Source organism: Oryx dammah, unplaced genomic scaffold (assembly GCF_014754425.2).
Source record: "Oryx dammah isolate SB20612 unplaced genomic scaffold, SCBI_Odam_1.1 HiC_scaffold_12, whole genome shotgun sequence".
Classification (NCBI taxonomy): Eukaryota; Metazoa; Chordata; class Mammalia; order Artiodactyla; family Bovidae; genus Oryx; species Oryx dammah.
Window position 1 is genome coordinate 45,463,955 of NW_024070196.1, and position 19,875 is coordinate 45,483,829.

The window sequence follows — 19,875 nt, forward strand, 5'->3', positions numbered from 1 at the left end:
CTGTAAATGCTTACTAAATGAAGCATTTAGTAAGCTTACTAAATGCTTACTAAATGAAGAAGTCAGGCAGGAGAAACCCGCCTCTTTCAGGGAGTTACAGCAGCATGGAAGGAGACAGTTATGCTTGAGTGGGGCCCGTGAGTTTCCTCTCTCCCCATTCCGTTAGCCAGCTCAAAACACAAAAGAAAATGTTTGTTTGCTCCCTGCACCACGAGGACTGTGAAAACTAAATCTATTGCAAGAAAACTAGAAAGGAGTAGCAGGTCCCTGATGATGGACTAATGCTTTATAGCAAATGCAAGAATACCAGGTGTCCATTACTCTGGCAGGAAGCAGGGTCTCCTGTGCTCTGCTGCTCCACCTCAAGATGGGCAAGCAGGAAGTTCAACAAAGGAGTCATGGCCATGGGGAGGTAACTCCCAGGGTAAAGGACCACCGTAACTGATGAAAGTTAGCTTTGAAAAAAACATATGCATATAAAGTCTCTGTAAATTTTCCTAAGGGCTTACTGCAAATTAACAATGTATTCAAGAAAATCTACTAAAAACAGAGAGGAAAACAGAGAGACTAGGACACCTGGGCTACAATCTGCTCCACTCTAGGCAGGCATGGCTAACAAGACAGACGCCCTCCCCCAGGGCCCAATCCAAAGCCACAATATCTCCCTGGGGCAGACTGCCTGCATATCTCATTCTCCCTAGCACCACGATGCAGAAACTCTCTTCCAAGTAAGAGCAACCAAGAGATCGGAATTCCTTTCCGCCGCCAACCACAGCCCACAGTCTACAGAGCCCACCCCCGGTGTGACCGGCTGGGAACACAGGGACCCGACTGCCCTCACCCCAGGGCACCCATATACTGTGGTATTAGAGGCTATCTCCCCCGCCCAGCACCCCACACTAAAGCTGGGTGTCAATCCAAGAGAAGCAGGCCACTGTTGCCGCACTGGCTCGGGAGCATGCCTCTGAGATCTTTTCTAGACAGAAGGGAAGCCAACCATTAGAATAGAACACTCCAAAGCACTCCCCATGGGAACTGACTTTTTTGAAAAAGAGTTGTGGGGAAGTTCAAGACTAAGAGTACCTGGCCTCTTCAAGGTGTTTCACATGAAGATGAAATCGCAACCCACCTCTGCCCCCGGCCCCATCCCATCCCCACCTCCCCATCCCATCCCCACCTACCCCATCCTATCCCATAGTAGTAGCGGTGCTTGCTATCTTCGGATCCGAAGACCTTGATCACCATGCTGTACAGATGCAACCCTTCTACCAGCATCCACGCAAAGGCGCTCAGGAAAAAGTAGTGCAGGAGCATGGCCAGCACCTGGCACGGGGCCTAGGATCAAAGCAATGCATAGAAAATAAGCTCTCTCAGGGTGTGAGCAGTGCGTGTCTGCTGTTGTCTCAACCTCCCTCCACAGATTTTCTGGGGGTGCCTTGTGGTCATGTGGCTTCATTTCTTTCTGGAGAGTCATGTTTTGCTTTTCCCAGAGGAGTGATTTGAGTGGAGCACGTGACTCAAGCAGTAGCCAATCAGAACCCTTCCCAGGCACAGTGATTGGTTCATGAGAGGGCAGGGAATTGCCCCGGCCAATCAGCATAAATATCCCATCCCTGCCACAGGATTGGTTCAGGGGCGGGCATGTGACTGGCCAGGCAGATGGCCTGAGCTCCGGAGTGGGTGGAGCCATCAGCAAGCGGGTTTCCCTTATAGCTCCAGACCTAAGGACCCCAGCCTGGCGCTTAGGAAGTAACCTTGGCTCTGCAGCCGGGAGGTGCTGCAGAGCAAAGTGTATGAGGGGCATGGAATTGAGGGGAAGAGAGAAATCAGCATGTGACGTGTCTGTTTTAGTTCTCTACTTCAAGGTGTTGGTTACTGAACAGCCTGAGCGACACAGCCGCTTCTCTGGAGTTTACCCTCAATGGTGTGTAATAAACAGAGATGTACAAACTATCTGTAATGTCTGCTTTTCTTGGCTGTTCGGGGCACTGATACAGGCCCACCTGCCTTCTCTCTGACTGGGCAGCTGTGCTCCTCTCCTCTGTTCAGAGCATCACGGGGCATCTGGTCCCTCTTACTCCTAGTGTCACGGCCACAGCTTCAGGCTCAGCCACGTGGCCTCAGATTCTCCCTGGGACCTCGATCAGAAATTTCACACACCGCTCCCCCGCCCCACCCCCACCCCGCCCCAGCCCCTATGCTCTCTGTAAGTCCACAGCCACCCAACCCTGAGCTCAGATCAAAGGGCCAGGGAACCAGGAGTCGGGAGGAAAACAAAGATGAAAACCAAGAACAACCATCTCTGTGGGGGCTCTATGTCCTGTCCTGCCAAGGCCCCCTGGACAGTTAATTCTTAGGGGAAGAAAAAGGAACAAGTTGCTAAAATGCTGTGCTTCTTGTCATCAGGCTCTGTCAAAGTTAGATATAAATATGGGACATATCTATTATTTTTGTGGTCCCAGTATTCATGGCTCTGTGTCTTTTAGGACCAGCTTACCCTTTCATCTGGGGAGCACCTTCATCACCTATACACACACACAGAGGCTCTGATGAGACCAGCCACCATAGTCACCTTTCCTGTCTGTCACAGAGGTCATCCAATGGGTGGATCACTCAAGCAGATCCACCCACTGGAGCCCTGCCTTGGATTTCAGACACATAGGCTCTGAGAGGGAGAATACTCCCGGGTCCCTGGGATCATCATCTGGACAGTGGATGCCTGGGCCACTTCCCCTCCTGCGGCCATCACACCGTGGGAGCTCACTCCTCTCAGTGTGGCTTGGGCCAGCAGCATCAGCATCACCCAGATGCTGGATGGAAACAGGAACGCCAGATCCTGCTGAACCTGAATCCACATTTTAAGAAAATCCCATGTGATGACCCACAGTGGAGTTTGAAAAGCATCCTGTAGGAGAGAATGAGGCTGGTGCAGGTTCATCGGTCCACAGCACAGCCAAGAACTTCTTAGATGCTTGGTTGAACCCCTAAACCTGCGGGCAGAGGAGAGTGGATCTCTCTTTAGGCACCAGCCCCAGGACAGGCAGGTGGGCTGAGGACCCTCCTGGGCATAAGGATAAGAGGCTCTGCTGACCCTCACTTAGGGGGATAAAGAGTTCATCTTCCTTTAGCCAAATGTGATTGTATCCCAGGACCACTGATTCATACAGCTCGGGTCTCCTTCTGTCCTAGTGTAGAGCAAGCCCATCTCTGCTTCTCCTTCTCATCAACCAGGCTTATAACCCACGTCACCCAAGCCTGGGTCATTCTGGCCTCAGCATTTGACTTACTGTGAGATCTAAGACTTCCTAGCTCCCCAGAGAATTCCCTGCCTGAGTCAAAGGGTACAGAAATGTAGGTCTAGGTCTTCACAGTCCGTTTGTGGAGAGCACCTGCCCTGGGTAGGCAGAGGAGGGGTGTGGCTGTGTGCGGTCAGAGCAGTGTCTGCAGCAAGACTGCACGAAGTCAGACTTTGGTTGGCACTTACTTGGGCGAGTCACTGTAACCCTTTGTGCCTCAGTCCTGCCTCTATGGCATCACTTCCTGGGCTTGATACGAGGATGAACTGAGTGGATCTACGTAAGCCCTCAGCACAGTGCCCAGCATGCAGTCAGGGCCATTCCTGTCTTCACTACCAAGACAGATGTGAGCAGGGAGGCCAGTTCATGCCGGTCATCTTCCCTGTCTCTCCCAGAGGAACCACAGCCTGGCTGTCTAGTGGTCTGAATTCGGAGTTGAAACCAGCAGTTGCCACCCCTGCTGATGCCCCCCTGGTGGTGGGAGGAGGGGATGGGAGGGAGGCCCACTGTGGACACATTAGGACCCAGGGGACCCACTCACCGTGCCCGGCTCGAAGCGGAAGCTGATGAGCAGCAGGACCTGGGCCACCAGGACAGCGCAGGACAGGTTGGCGTGGATGTGGTAACGCTGGTTCCGGATGGTGCTGACCGAGCTGGGGGCAGAGAGGCACCAGCTCAGCTGTGGCTGCCCCCTACTGCTCCTCCAAGGACCACCAAAGAGGCCTTGATAAGCCTGCCTGGGTGCTGCCACTTCCAGTTATGAACCCTCAGTGCATCGCTATTACTCCTGGAAATGACCCAGCTCATTCCACAGGCCCTACAGGACCTGGCCCTTGCCCATCACTCCGACTCAGCTCTTTCCTTCCTCTGGTCACAGACTCCTTTTTCTGGTTCTCCAAGATCCCCAGCCTGCTCTATCCTTGGGGTCTTTGCACCAGCTATTACTCTGCAGTAAAGTCCCTCCCCGGGTCTCCCCTTAGAGAGAACTTCCTGAGCCTGAGGGAGCCCCACTTCCTCTCTGAACTGCCCTCAGAGCTCAGACAGCTGTGGAGATGTGTGTTCAGGCCTTCGCATCCTCACTTGTCATCTGCCTCCCCACCCCCGCCCCTAATCAAGCATGCTTTTACTGTCTTGGGTGCAACTGCGTCCTTACAGGTGACTATAGGCCTGAGTGGGTTGGAGTAGGGGGCGGGGGTGATGGGTTTGGACTTGCTGAGTAAATAGCTGAGAAACAAGGGAATCAAAGCAGGAACATCCCGAACGTAACACTAAGGCCCCTCCAAACCCACCTCCATCTCCCCTCACCTGGCTCAGATCCCACCAGAAGCTCCTGTGTACATTGGGTACCCCCGCTCCACCCCTCAGAGTGCCCAGGTCCCTGGTGGGCTGCAGCAGGGGCCCAGGGAAGCTAACAGCCTCCCCTGCCATTGTGGCTGCAGCCCCTGGACCAACCAACCAAACCGGGGACCCCAGGTGACCAGTGTCCTCAGGGAACAGGGCAGGTGAGGAGGGGTGCCAACTTCCAGGAGGAACCCCATGAGCAGAGGAAGCACCTGAGCACCCCTTGAGACTGAGGCCCATCCAGGTGTGAGTAACAAGCCCTCCTTAGAGGTCCAACAGCTCTGAGGGGAGTGTGCAAACCCATCTTCCCAGCTGACTGCCCAGACTCTCGGCTCTGATCTTGTTTTTCTGTCCCAGTCCTGAAAGAGCCATAGGCAGACTTAGCTGCCAGTATCCACTCTGTGGCGGGGCATTGGGGGTATCCTCAAGCTCTGACCAGACTGATGTGACTTCAGCCAGGGGAAGGGGTCCTCCAGGGATCTTACCCCTGGGGCTTCCAGCAGCCCAGCCCCACAAGGATCTGGCTGCCTTAATAACATTTTGGGTGGCGAGGGGGCGGGGTCCTCTGTTCTGGCACTCACCTGGTCAAAGGCCAGAAAGTCCTGTGGGCTGGGGACCTTTCCAGAACTTTCCGGCTTAGCTCAAGCCAGGTGCCCTCCAATTCGACGGCCCCTCCTCTCTCCTCCGTCTTTTCCAGCACCCCACAGGCCCCCCACACCCCAGATCTCAAAACAAAAGGTACTTGAGGAACAACCATCCACCTGTCACACACCGTGTGCAGAATCTAAACGGAGGCCAGCATTTGCTGCCCCACCCCCACCCCCAGCCCAGTACAAGTGCCAGAAGGGAAATCGAGGTGGGCAGGGGTGGCACTGACATTCTCACGAAGCTGCCCAACCTCCTGGGCCCCGGGGGAGAGCAGAAGATGACTCACGAGAGCACGGCGAAGGTGACCAGCGTGACTGCCAGGCAGAGCACGGACAGTGAGCAGCCGATGTAGCTGATGGACGAGAGCGCCACCTGGTGTCCGCGTGTGAGCTGTGCGGGAAGCAGAGCGGAGGTGGTCAGCCATCTGGTCCAGGTCCTACAGGGGAACTGGCCCAGTGGTTAGTGCCGCCCGAGCCGGACTGAGAAGAGGGGGTAGAGTTCAGGTTGGAAAGGGTCCCGGGCTAATGCACAGCTGAGCACCAGGTAGTCATCGGGCCGTTTTGAGTTGGTGGTGACTGACAGTCCCTGCCTCTGCCAGATACCCTGCTGTTGCCATCAAGAGGGCGAGGCCTTTGATGTTGGCCCTTGGTTCTGTACATTTCAGATGCTCCAAAAGGCTCCACCAATCACTCAGATTCCTCCACCTACCAGTCTCTGTGAGCCTACTGCCTACCCCTCCCCCACCCATCCCCATGCAGCCTGCCTGCTCTGTGCCTCCCTGTCTAGAATGTGACATCCACAGCTGCCCAGGAGATGTAGTGTTTGCTTAAGAGCTTGACCCATGGGCCCTGGTTCAAGTCACAACATGCTCTTGTTCCCAGTCAATGACCTAGGAATGAATTTACACATGTAAGATGCTCAGAGCGACATAAGAGTTTGCTATTATCCCTGATAATAGGGATAATTATCTACAGCATAAACAAACTCAGTGGGTTAAGTGGATGCAAAGTCACAAAGGATGGTGACAGAAACCACAGCTCACTTAAGAGACCAATCCAAGATTCCAGGAGCTAGCATCTCAAGGTCACACACATTTGAACCTGGGATCCAAGAAACTCCGCGCTCCCTAAGCCACACAACTGGAAGACCAGCTTCCAGCAGAGGTCGCTGCAGTACACTTCCTGCTGGGGCTCATGGCTCCTCCACCAGCATCAAAGACCCAGCCTGGAGTTCGTTCTGCATCTGTGTCCAGCCCCAGACATCAAGGACCCTCCAGCCTTGTCCAGGACACCCAGAACCTTGACCTCCAGCTAAACTACCTTCTTCCCTGTTCATTGGGACCTGAGCATGCATGCTAAGTCACTTCAGTCACATCTGACTCTTTGTGACCCCATGGACTGTAGCCCACCAGGCTCCTCTATCCATGGGGATTCTCCAGGCAAGAATACTGGACTGGGTTGCCATACCCTCCTCCAGGGGATCTTTCCAACCCAGGGAATGAACCTGTATCCCCTGCATTGGCAGGCAGGTTCTTTACCACTGAGCCACCTGGGACCTAACCAGGAACAGAAGGAGGAAACACTGAGATCTGTAAAAGGGCTGTTGGCCAGGATGCGGGAAACGCTACAGGCACAGGAGGCCCCACCAGGAAATGTAAGTGGATCCCAAGGAACAGTTTGGGAGCCAGCAGGTCTGTGCCTGAGGACTCATCACTTAATGGGGTCTACTTCCTTCAGATTTGAGTCACTCAACTCATCCCCAGGGGTCAGGAAACATTTCAGATCTCTGGCTGAAGGGAGGCAGGGGAGGCTGAAGCCTGGACCCAGCAGCCCTAGACGTCAAGGCAGGGCCCTTGTGAGTAACTCCTATCTTTGCAGCACGGCAAGCTTCCTAGGCGGGTGGGGCCACTCCAGCAGCCTTCCTTCTCAGCAACATCACAAGATCTTGAATCCTAAACTTCCCCATCTGCAGATGGAACACACAGTAGTCTCTGTGAGCCTACTGCCTACCCCTCCCCGAGTCATCAGATCCCCTAGGAAGGCAAACGGAAATATATTCCTGGAGCCATGCTCCCACACGGTATCACTCAACACTCTAATTCCTGTGAGATGTTGTCACTGGTCTTCTGTGAAATGACGTTTCTGGTTTTAGATAAGTTTCAGGAAAGTTGCACTCTCTGTCTGCTTTTAAAGATGTTTTGGTGAATATAAGCAATCTAAGGCTTCTGAGAAATCCTACAGGTGAATATATATATATAGCGAGAGAGAGTTGTGTTAAACTTGGCATTTCTCAAATTCTTTGGGGGAGGGGAAAAGAGTACGTCTTTGGAAGTGCTGTTACTTCAAGTGATGCTTTTGAGAAAGGGAAATGAAACCCAAAGAAGAAACACTAACATTATACTGAATATGTCATCTTTCCTTGCTGTCTCATAAGACAATAGAAGTGTCTTGTCACCGTTACAATGATCCTTGCCTAGAGAAGGTGTGAAGTGTTGGTTACCAGAGTTTATAGACATCAGCAGGCCATCAACTGTTCTTAGAAACTGAGGTCAACCTCAGCAGCACTCACTAAATTGAAATTAACTTAAATGACCAGTGGAAATGCTGGCAAATGAAATACACCAGCATGTCTGTATCAACAAGGTAGTCTGGCTTTGGTGACATGCTCACCCCACTGCCACTGGGAAGTCCCCTCCCTAGTCTGGCCCCGGAGCACAAGTTCTGTGCATGGAGTCCTCTGCACCCTGAGGTCTCAGCTCATCCCCCTCCCTGTTCATTGCTCTACTGCCCAAACATCTCACATCCCCACAGTGCGAGCATCCCACTCTCTGACACCAGTCACATTTCATGGGGGGAAGTCTTCTCTCTCCCAGAGAGATGGGAGGCTCTTTGAGGACAGAGATCACGTTCCTGAAACTTCCGCTGCCTGATCACCCACAGCTCTGAGAACAGCAGGTACTACTGAGAATGAGGGTTCATTTGCTGAAGGTTTCAGGGCAGAAAGAGCCCTCGAGTCTATTCCCCTGACTCCTTCATTGATTCACCATAAAATATCTACTTAATGTACATCATTGTGTGTATACCTCTTAGAAAAATAATGAAACTTTACCTCCTCCATTCACAGAGCCCTAGTGAGCTTCCTGTGGGCGCATGTGAGGTTCACTGCACAGCATAAAAGCTTCCAGATGTGAGGGCTATACCTGGCCAGCCACACTCACTGAAATCTTTACCTGCTTTCTGCACACAGGCTCTGCCTAGTGCTTCTGATAAATGAGAGTCCAGACCTAGCCTCATACCCACAGATACCCCTTACTCTACCATATGCCCTGCAGCCCCACTGTCAACCAACCTGTGGAAAAACTGAAAGTGTTAGTTGCTCAGTCTGATTATTTGCAACCTGATGCAAAGAATTCTTTGTAACCAGGCTCTTCTGTCCATAGAATTCTCCAGGCAATAATCATGGAGTGGGTAGCCATTCCCTTCTCCAGGGGATCTCCCTGACCCAGGGATCGAACCTGGGTCTCTTGCATTGCAGTAATTTATTTTTACCATCTGAGTTACAACAGAAGCCCTCAACCAACCCTATATCAACCAACTCAACCATCAACCCACCCCACCATCAGCCAACTTCACCATCAATCAACCTCACCATCAACAACTTTATTATCAACCAATTCTACACCATCAACCAACCCCACATCATCTGTCAATCCCACCAGCAACCAACCCCACCATCAACTAATCTCACCATCAGCCAACCCCACTGTCAATCTACCCCACCATCAGCCAACTCTATTATCAACCAACTCAACCCATCAACCAACCTTACCATTAATCAAAACTCACCATCAACCAGCTCTTCATCACAGCTTTTACCAACCCCACCAAAGCCAGTCTTAAGCCAACCACAATAGGGAACACTTTAAAAATGAGATAAGTCTCCTCCATTGAGCAGAGCTATCATCCTGGTTGCTGCTGCTGCTGCTAAGTCGCTTCAGTTGTGTCCGACTCTGTGCGACCCATAGACGGCAGCCCATCAGGCTCCCCCATCCCTGGGATTCTCTAGGCAAGAATACTGGAGTGGGTTGCCATTTCCTTCTCCAATGCACGAAAGTGAAAAGTCAAAGTGAAGTTGCTCAGTTGTGTCTGACTCTTAGCGACCCCATGGACTGCAGCCTACCAGGCTCCTCAGTCCATGGGATTTTCCAGGCAAGAGTACTGGAGTAGGGTGCCATTGCCTTCTTAGCCAGTCTCAAAATGCTCATACAGAGCATAAGGCAAGCTATTAATATATCAGAAGGTCATACTTTAAACGGCACTTGCATGATAAAGCAAGCCTATGAGGGGAAAATGAGAGGTGATCAGAAGGACCTTTGAAAACCTCTCAGGTCCCCTGCAAGCCATGGTGTGTGCAGGTAACCTCATACATCATTCTTCAGCACAGTGGTCGGAGTAACACTGGGGCAGACCACAGGAGGAACCGGCCTGCAGAAGTTGGGGTCTTCAGATTTTTCTTGTTTAAAACAGCTGTCAAATCCACAGAGCAGAATGTGTGTGTTGGTGTTGGGATAATCTGAGAGACTCTGCTTGCCTGAAGGGTTTACTCCCCCTCTTTTTATATAAGAGCTTGATAACTTTAACGCATGTTCAGCCCACTGGTTTGCCAGTGTGTTAAGTGAACCTATGTTAAACATGGCTCTGCTGTAAGCTGCCAACAGCCTATGCCTTGTGAAGTTGGATAGGAGGGAAAGCAGGCTTCACATCGGCCCCAACATGCAACCGGAAGCAGACAGTGAGGACAGGCAAGGGCCTCCTGAACCGGAAGCAGGGTGCACTCTAGTGGTGAGGTCCATGGAGACAAGGGTTGTCTCTCTGGCTCCTGTCCAAATCCCCAGCCTCTGACAAGGACTGGCAAACTCCAGATCTTCAAGAGATGAACCAAAGATCAGATTCACCTGGGGTCATGAAGCATTCACAGCAGACTGGATGGTTAAGATGGGGAGAACAGAAGGGCCTTTATTGGGCATCTACTGTATACAGGCACCAAACCAGCAGAGGAGGCTGTGAGTGGCATCCCAGTTCTCATGTTGAAGAAACGTGCCTGCCCATCACTGCACAGCTGGCGAGGCAGTACTGGACTGACCCCAGATGGCCTGTACCCCCATCGGCAGCAAGCATGTATTAAGCACCCACTGAGTGTCAAGCCTGGGGCTTAACCTGCAGTAAGGAAAGCAGATAATGAACAAAGGCGCAAACAGATACTGATAAATACATGAGTGAATAAATAAGGTCACTAGTTCTGAGCTTGATCAGGCTTAGATGGAAATAATCAGAGGCCTTGCTGGAGGTGATTGTCGGGGACGGGAGGGAGTACCTAGATGTAAGAGTCATTCCAGGTCCTCTCTCTCCCCTCAGAGCTCATCCCCACCCAGTCCTGTTGGCTCCTCTGCTAACACTAGGCATACATCTCTCCTTATCCTCAGTTTCCAGAGCCTCTGTCTTAACCTCCTCTACTTCTTGGACTGCCTCGCTGCTCCCCGACTGCACACCATCTTCAGCCAAGTCTCCACTCAGCAGACGTGGGTCTGAGCTCACCCATCTCCTGGGCACCCTTGCGTTCAGAGTGAAATCCTCATTCTGCCTGGGTCTGCAAGCCCCCCAGTGCTCCGTCCCGCCAGCATCTGCCTCACCGCCTTACTCACTTACTCTTTCACACAGGAAAGGAAGGCCTTCCCAGGAATTCAGCAGAGGGGACTGAACATAGGAAGTGGGGGACAAAGTATGGGAACCCTCAGAAAAGGAGATGATGGGGACAGTCCCCAGAGAACAGCCACAGCAAGAACTTCTACCCTTGTAAGGTGGGAAGGACAACAGGAGGGGGTGATGTGAGCAGAGCTAGGACCACTGAAGAGCTAGAAACACAACAGGCCTGTCCCCTGAGCTGGGGTCATGGGGGGAGGGTGGTACGGCGGGAGCAGGGACCACAGAGGGGCCATGGGCAGCATAGGAGCATCTGAGCAGAGAGCAGAAGGGTATCACTGCATGCCTGCCTCTCATTGGCTGGGCTCGGCAGGAAGCCAGTTGTCAAGGGAACCTGTGGCCGAGCAGAGTGAAGGACAAGTGGGGACAAGCTGAGAGCATGCAGCCCACTCACTGGGTCAGCCCGGCTGTAGATGCTCTCAGCGCCTCACTGCTCCTGGACCCTGCGTTCCGTCAGCTTCCCCTGCCTCCACCACCCCACCTCTGGCTCTTTGCAAGGCCTGCTCTGTCTTGCCTTCTGGTCTATCTTCTGCTGGGACCCAGGTTCTGCTGGAGCCTGCCCCTCTGCTGGTCCCCTCTGACCCTGGCTAAACCATGTGCCTTCCTTCAGCCCTGGACAGGAGGAGCATGTGGCTCGCTGGGCAGACGAGGTTTGACAACAGTCCCTGGGCTTAATCATCTGTGGGTTTCACCAGCAACACCTTCTACACGCAGTCCAGCCTGCAGGTGACTTTCACTACGTTCCAGTGATGGAAATGAGACCAGAGCTCCAAGCTTCTTGGTTGCTTGAAGGGTACCATCGTGGCCTACAGGGGTGCACTGGTGGGGGGTGAAACCAGTGTGCACGAAGACTTGGGTCCATGTCTTTAAAAAGGTGTCATCGACCTGCCTTCCTCAGGCTAGTCACCTCATCAGAAGAGTCAGCCAGGGACTAGGACTAAGCCATTTCACTCCGTTGTTACCCAGACCAGGCCCCTGGGGCTGTCTTAACCATCTCCACTCAGTCATACAGCTGCGTACCAGTCTGAGGCTGACTGGGAAGACAGTAACTACTTTAGCCTTTCAAAAAAAAATGAGAAATTTAATTCAGAGCAATGTTTGCAAAGGAGAACAGAGATGCCACAGGAATGATGGTGTTACCCAGGTATTAATTAAATCACAGCCGGAAGCCACCTGCCCTGGTCAAAGGTCACCTGGGGAAGCCAAGGCCACGGGCTGGAGGAGCTGCCAGCAGGAGGCTGCAGAGACAAGACCATTGCCAGGAAAGCTGCCTGAGGCTCAAGGAGAGAGAGGACAGCACTTGGTCTCACCCCTCCCATCTCCTGCCAGGGCCCCGAGGAGTAGCCAGCTCTGGTCAGCCCTAGGATGCTGAGTCCAGCAGGGGGAGGGGTGGGTCTGAGAGCAAAGGCCCAGGATCCAGACATGCCCAGGGTCCTGGGGATTGGATCCCTCCTGCATCCAGCCCTGGGCAGCTGGGCCGTGGGAGTCAGGGAGCCCGTGCCTCTGCCCCTGAGCCTGCCAGCATGGCTGGGAGGCTGCCAGCTCCCAAGATGCTAACTGGAAGCTGTGTGATCTCCGGCTTTACATGTGGGGGTGGGGGTGGGGGAGCGGGACTCAGAACCGAGATTGCAAAGCACACAGAGCAACTGTTGCGGGAGGCATGTGGACGATGGGATGACATGGATCCAACACACCAGCCACCCCGACGCTCTCTGCGCAGAGGCGGGGCCGGAGCAGACCTCCCCATAAATGGTGGCTTCAAGCACCTACGAGAAGTTCAAACCTTGGGCTGCTCTACCCAGCAAGTCCACTGCGGTGATTTGTCCTACAGACGCACTTGCAGTGCCGGAAAGGGTGTCTGCTCACAGATATTTATTGTTTGCAGCAGCCAAAGACTGTTGTCACCTGACATGGATCCACAGAGGCTTAGAGAAATCCCAGGGTTGAGGGTGGGGGAAGAGGGGGACCCAGTGGTGAAAATGAATGAGGCAGGTCCGCATAGACAGAGATGAAGCAGTCGCCAGGATGTGCTGATACGTCTCTCAAAAGCACAGGCTGGTTTTTACAGCACATTACTCTGTGTGTAAGGAACAGAGGGTGACACGGAGACTGTCTCTGAGGTGACAGAGTCGGCCCTGCTCTGGGCAGGGGGCTGGGAGATACGAGAGGGGATGGGGCCCATGAGTTCACCTCCGTCTTCTGTGCTATTTAGTGCATTTTCCCAAGTAGCGTGGCATCTTTCCAGCAAACATAGCCTGAGACATTGGCCCTGGCTTTGTCTCAGTCCTGCAAGGAGTCCTCAGGCTCCTGCAGGGCCCCTCTCCCCTGACATGGGGGGAGGGAACTTCTCCAAGAGGGTTCCCTTTCCCACCACCACGTGGTGATCCATCACGTTTATGACAAAAAAATGCAGAGTGCACCCGATCTGGGTCAGAACGCACTTCAGTCCCCAGCTCAGTCCTCCAGCCCAGAGCTGACCACTTTGAATGGCTACAGAACCCTTGGGCTCTCTGCCCTGCCTTCTGTCTCTCCCTCCTGTGGCCCTCCCTCTGGCAGGTGGGCCTCAAAGCAGTCTTTTTACCTCGAGATGGAGATGCCCCCGGCTCCACCCTGACTCCACCCCTGCATCCTTGCTCCTGGCCGCTACCCTCACCGCCCCTTCCCCCAAGGGAGCGAGCTCTCCCTCCTGAGGGGGGTTTGGAGACAGGAGCCCTCGGGATCCCACTGTCAGCTCCCCCTGCAGCTCCAGATCAGAGGTTTCTCAGAAAAGTCTAGGATAAATAAAGCAATGGCTGCTTTTCCTCTAAGGTAGTAGCCTGGGTCTGGTTGAAGGACAGGAGGATAATTAAATTTGCCAGGAGGGGATGCTGAGCCCGCAGCGAGGCACTGTCCCCAGGACAGCAGGGTCAGGTTCATGGACAAGCCGAGCTTCCCGAACATCTGATCCCTCCTCCTGCAACTCTTTCCCAGGTTGGCCCAGTGCCTGCATGCCTGGGGTTCCAGGGGGAGAGATGGGTGACAGGCAGTGGCCCAGCCCCAGAGCTCAGCCAACATGCCCACCCCAGAGAGGCAGCAAGGCGAGGACTCAAGGAAAGGGCCCTGGGAGCCCTGGAGGGAGGTGGGAGGGAGAGAAATGGGAGGGGTAGAGAAGGGGGGAGGAAGAGAGATGGGAGGGGCAGGGGAGGGCGGAGGGAGGAGGGGGAGAGATGAGAGTGAGTAGGGGTGGGGAGGAGGGAGAAGGGAGGCACTCTCTGCAGTCCCCAGGGCCCAGCTCAGCACCATCCCAGGCTCTCAGGCTCCATGGAGGGTGCAGGGTCAGAAGAGGAAGTTCGTAGTCCACACACAGCCTGGAAGGGCTTGGCTGGTGAATCTGCAGGAGGGCTTCTCTGGTGGTGCAGATGGTCAAGAATCTGCCTGCAATGCAGGAGACCTGGGTTCGATCCCCAGTTTGGAAGATGCCCCAGAGAAGGGAATGGCGACCTACTCTAGTATTCTTGCCCGGAGAATCCCAAGAACACAGTGGGCTACAGTTCATGGGGTTGCAAAGAGTCGGACACAACTGAGCAAATGACACACACGCACAGAGGGCAGGTGTGCAAGTCAGAGCCCAGAGGATGAGCCAGGACCCAGTGGGAGCCTGTCAGCTCCCCCTTCTGCTACATAACAGACCAGGGAACTGAAGCGTGATGTAGGGAGACTTTCTGGATCCATAAGAGAAACGCATTTAGGACAGCCCCCTTCTGTGGAAACCCACAGGGTGAGGCCTTACACCCTGGGAGAGAAAAGGGCAAAACAAGAGACTTTTCAGCTCCCTCCTCTCACAGGACTCCCATTAACAGGGAAATAGTAGTCTGGACTCTGTGCCCAGAGCACAGGACCCTGCTGTCCTTTCAAAGAATGAAAGGAGAAGGATGACGCTGGGACACGTGCTCTGACACTGCCATGTAGGAAGGTCTGGGGTCCCCAGGCTCAGGGCACCCCAGTCCCCTGCCTACTCCTCTCTGACATGGCTCCACTGACCACATCCCAGGCGGGTGCCACTGCTGACATCACTGCAGTCTCAGTCAGCCTGAGTGCCTGGGGTGGGGTGCTCAGAACTCAGTACTCACAACTGGGTGCTTGGAGTTCAGTTCTCAGGGCTGAGATGCATCTGACTTACTACTACAACTCCACAAGGAGAGGGTCCCCACTCATGTCAGGCAGGTAAGCTGAGGTTCAGAGAAGGCACTTGCCCAAAGCCATGCAGAGTGTCGGGGGATGAACCAAGCATTCAACTGACCAAGAGACAGAATGGGGCCGCTGCTTAGGGATAGAGCTGTATACAGTAGGTACTCATCAGAGTAAGTGACGTGCACACTTGGAGACATCACTTCCTGATGGTGAACTGAGCCCTCTGCCAGCACCAACTAAATCCTGGCCCTGTCTGTCTCTGATACACCCACCAGGACCACAAATACAGCTCAGAGAGGGGGCAGTTCACTAGCCCCAGGCTGCCTTGTAATTAGGTTCCACCCCACACCCACCCTGTGCCCTCCCTGGCAGCCAGGGCTGGGGGCATGGCCTCAGGTGGCTGCAGCCCAGGCGATCCTCTAACCATTGGCCAGGGTGGACATGGGCCCTCAGAGATGGGGGAGGGGCTCTGGTGAAAGCAGGTGCCCCCACCCACCACCACTGCAGCTCCAGTCTCAGGAAGGCGTGGTGTGCCCTAGCCGTGCCCTTCCTTTCCCACCAGTGGCTAGATTTAGAAATGCCCAGAAAAACCTGGAGTTTGCTTCAGGACATGGACTCCTCTGAGTCAGAGACCGCAAACACCATTGCCCTCAGAGAGGCAGCTTATATAAATTCATGAGGCCATCTGGGAGCTTGCATACATAATAAACAAGCAAGACTATTCTTCCAAAAAGAAACATCTTTATCTTCATTTCTTTTCCTAAAGTTCCTCTTAGTGGATATGTCATTTCTCCTCCCTAGAAAAGAATAAGCAGCGTTTTGCTGCCTCCCTAAAAGCACAATGCGAACACGACGATGAATGGCCCCTAGCGTGAGGAAGGCAATAGGGAGTGCTGGGGGCTGTGCAGAACTGCAGTGCAGACCTCTGCCTGCAGGAGCCCTGACTGCTTGCTCAGGAGTGGAAGCTCTCTGTGGTCAGATCTTTTTTTCCTTTTTTTTTTTTTTTTTTAAAAAAAAGAAAACTAGAAATCCAAAATTTTAGATAATAACTGAATTTTGAAGTATCGACAAATGACAAAAAGGCCATCGTTAAAAAGTCTACAAATAAATGCTGGAGAGGATGCGGAGAAAAAGGAACCCTCCTACAGTGTTACTGGGAATTGGTAGAGCCATTATGGAGAACAGTATGAAGATTCCTCAAAACACTAAAACTAGAGCTACCATACGATCTAGCGATCCCACTCTTGGGCATGTATCTGGAGAAAACTATAATTCACAAAGGTACATGTACCCCTAAGTTCACCGCAGGGCTATTTCCAATAGCCAAGACAAATCAGTTCAGCTCAGTTCAGTTGCTCAGTCCTGTCCGACTCTTTGCGACCCCATGAATCGCAGCACGCCAGGCCTGCCTGTCCATCACCAACTCCCAGAGTTCACCCAAACTCATGTCCATTGAGCCATCCAGCCACCTCATCCTCTGTCGTCCCCTTCTCCTCCTGCCCTCAATCTTCCCCAGCATCAGGGTCTTTCAGACAAAGACAAATATCATGAGATATCACTTATATGAGGAACCTAAAATATGATACAAAAGAATTTATCTATGAAACAGAAACAGACTCACAGACATAGAGAATAGATTTGTGGTTGCCAAGGGAGAAGGCAGCTGGGGGAGGGAAGGGCTGCGAGTTTGGGGTTAGCAGATCAAACAGTTATATATAGGATGGATAAACAACAAGGTCCACTGTATCATACAGGGAAATATATTCAATATTCTGTGATTAAACCATAATGAAAACAAATAGGTATACATGCATAACTGAGTCACTTTGCTGTACAGTAGAAATAAATACAATATTGTAAATCAACTATACTTCAATAAAATATTTTTTAAAGAAATATTGACAAATGGGGGGCTTCTCTGATGGCTCAGACAGTAAAGACTCTGCCTGCAATTTGAGAGACCTGGGTTCGACCCCTGAGTTGGGAAGATCCCCTGGAGAAGGGAATGGCAACCCACTCTAGTATTCTTGCTTGGATAACCCCATTGACAGAGGAGCCTGGCGGGCTACATTCCATGGGATTACAAGATTTGGACATGACTGAGCGACTAACACTTTCATTTTCATGGACAAAAGGGCTAACCAGAACAGGTCTACGGGCCAAAGTCAGCCTGCAGACCACGGGCTGTGACCCTGTCTTAGGAAACTGCTCCTTCCCCAGGCTCCCTGGCTGATGGGAAGGTGAGGGGGCCCCTGGGGTCCAGCTCTCCCAGGGGCACCTGTCCTGGCACAGAGCTCCTGCCCCCACCCAGGATAGATACCTACACTCAGGCTGCTCTGAAAGAGCCCACAAGGGAGCCAGGGGCCAGCGCCCTGGAGGAAGTCTGAGCTGTGCTGCGTGGGCCTCCAGTGCTCCCGCCAGTTCGGGGCTGTGCCCACGACCACCTCACCTTGGGCATCACCAGGTTCAGCCATCACCATGACTGTCATAGCACAGCTTTCCCACATTAGACAGCAAGCCTGTGCTCTGAAATGCAAGCCTCGGATGGGGATCCCAGACACAGGAAGGACTGAATGCCCCCTAAGGCAATATACCTTCAGCCTTTGTTCCAGTTTCCCTGTTCTCACCTCCTCCAAATCCTGCCTGTTCTGATTTCCCTGCCTATAAATTCCATTCATAAGTCTGACACTGCGGTTACCGTGGCTTCAACAAGAAACCCACCTGCCCCTATCCCCAGACCCCGCCTGGACCAGCCCACCTGAGCAGCCCGACAGTGGGAGCCTCTGTTCCTCGGTCCCCGGCGACCCCTGCTGGTCAGTCCTTGGAGATGAGGGAGGTTCTAGCATCTGTGTTTGTGCACCTGAGGTCCCTATGCCTGGGAATCGGGGTTACAGGCTAAACCCACACGCACTCAGCATTCCAGCATCCAGGGAGAACACTCTGTGTTTCCCTAAGCTCCTCTCCCATGTGGAACTGACTCCCTCAACCACGCACTTGTTCAGCCACATGGCATTGGGAGTCAGGAAGGAGCCCTCAATGATATGCTCTCAGTCTTTAGCAACTGCTTCTCCAAGCTGTGAATTGTTACTCACTCATTTGGGATCATTCCACACAAGTTCATCAACGGGAGTGTATCACACAGGCCAGGGTTCAGCCCAGTCTCTCTTGACTCTTATTTGACTCACTCGGGGAGGAAAGGTCTTCCAAGAGCCAACCACCAAGGAGGAAGTTGGGTGGGAGAGGAGCCAGGAGAGACGGACAGAGAGAAGGGCTGACAGGTGGATGTAAGCTTGGAAGTGAGAACCTGTCCAAGAGCCTGAGACCAGGGCCGGGAGGCAGAGCTTAGGAAGATTCAGCCTCAACATCAGGAAAATAAAACCATCTGTGCTGTTTTTACTAATTCTCCAAAAGCACCACGGATCTGGCATCTACTTGTGATAACTGCCTTGTTTTTTTTTAAATGTTCATGAAAATGTTCATTTTTAGCATGGATAATTTTAAACCATTTTCAAATCGACCTTTCCTGGCAATGAGTAGATATGATTTGCTTCCACGAAGACACCCACAGGCTGTCTAAATCTGGCATCGCTGCTCAGTAGGGATGGATCTGTAATCACAGATGCTCCGTGACCCCGGTTTCTTAGTTTCCTGGACCGAGCTCCTCCCTTCCATCCTCTCCCACCCACAGGCACAAACACAACTTCCTGCTGAGTGTTGGGAGCCCCTGCCCACTCCCACTGCTCTGCAGACCTACCCACATCATACAGGAAATTAGATTTAGTCCTTGGTATTTTAAGGATCGGGGTTTCCCAGGTGGCGCTAGTGGTAAAGAATCTGCCTCCCAGTGCAGGAGACATAAGAGATGCGGGTTCAATCCCTGGCTGGGGAAGATCGCCTGGAGGAGGGCATGGCTACCCACTCCAGTATTCTTGCTGGGAGAATCCCATGGACAGAGGAGCCTGGTGGGCCACAGTCCATGGGATCGCATGGTCTGACATGACTGAAGTGACTTAGCACACACACACGCATGTAACAGATGCGGAGGAGGAAGCTCTGCTTGTGGGCCGTCCCTGGGCATGGCCCCCAGGCTAAGCTCTGGGGTCGGAGAGCAGAGCTCATTTCCAGACTCTGTCCCCAGGTGACCTCAGGCAAGCCCCCAAGCCCTCTCTGTGATGGTGATGGTGACAGGTCCCACCCCCCACGGCAAGGCCTGAAGGAGGCAACAGACCCCAAAGCGGTGCCTGTCATCAGCAGGCACCCAGCTCTGTGACCCACCTTTGGACCACAGCTGCCTCCAGTGACTCCAGAACTGCCCTTGTCAGGGGAGCACCCTGAAGACCCCCCCTGCAGAGCAGAACACTAGCCCTGCTGACTCTGGGTCTGCCCAGCCTGCGGCTCACTGTCTTGTTTGTTTCCTGTGTCCCTGGAACTCCTCTCCCCAAAGGCAGTCTCACTAGCTTCCTCTGCACCTAACTTCCCGGCGGGGATCTGTCCAACTCCCTCCCTTCAGACCCCAATCAAAATCACCCAAGATCACCCGTTTCCACCCTCTAGTGAGCACACACTTGGAATCAGACTAAGCCTAACCTGCCCTTCATATCTGTAATGATCGGCCTGGCCATTTTCACAGGACGTGAGCACAAGCTTGACCTGACTTTTAC

At 53.1% G+C, this 19,875-nt stretch overlaps 1 protein-coding gene across 2 annotated transcripts in view; it reads right to left on the reverse strand.

The window, feature by feature from the left end:
- ADGRD1 (adhesion G protein-coupled receptor D1) overlaps positions 1-19,875 on the reverse strand; it is a 181,211-nt gene that overhangs the window by 28,453 nt on the left and 132,883 nt on the right. For both annotated transcript variants that reach the window (XM_040251587.1, XM_040251588.1), the window contains 3 exons: positions 5,572-5,675; positions 3,838-3,949; positions 1,182-1,335 (listed from right to left, as the gene is read on the reverse strand). In XM_040251587.1, coding sequence (XP_040107521.1) covers positions 1,182-1,335; positions 3,838-3,949; positions 5,572-5,675 — 370 coding nt within the window. The remainder of the gene's footprint in view (positions 1-1,181; positions 1,336-3,837; positions 3,950-5,571; positions 5,676-19,875) is intronic.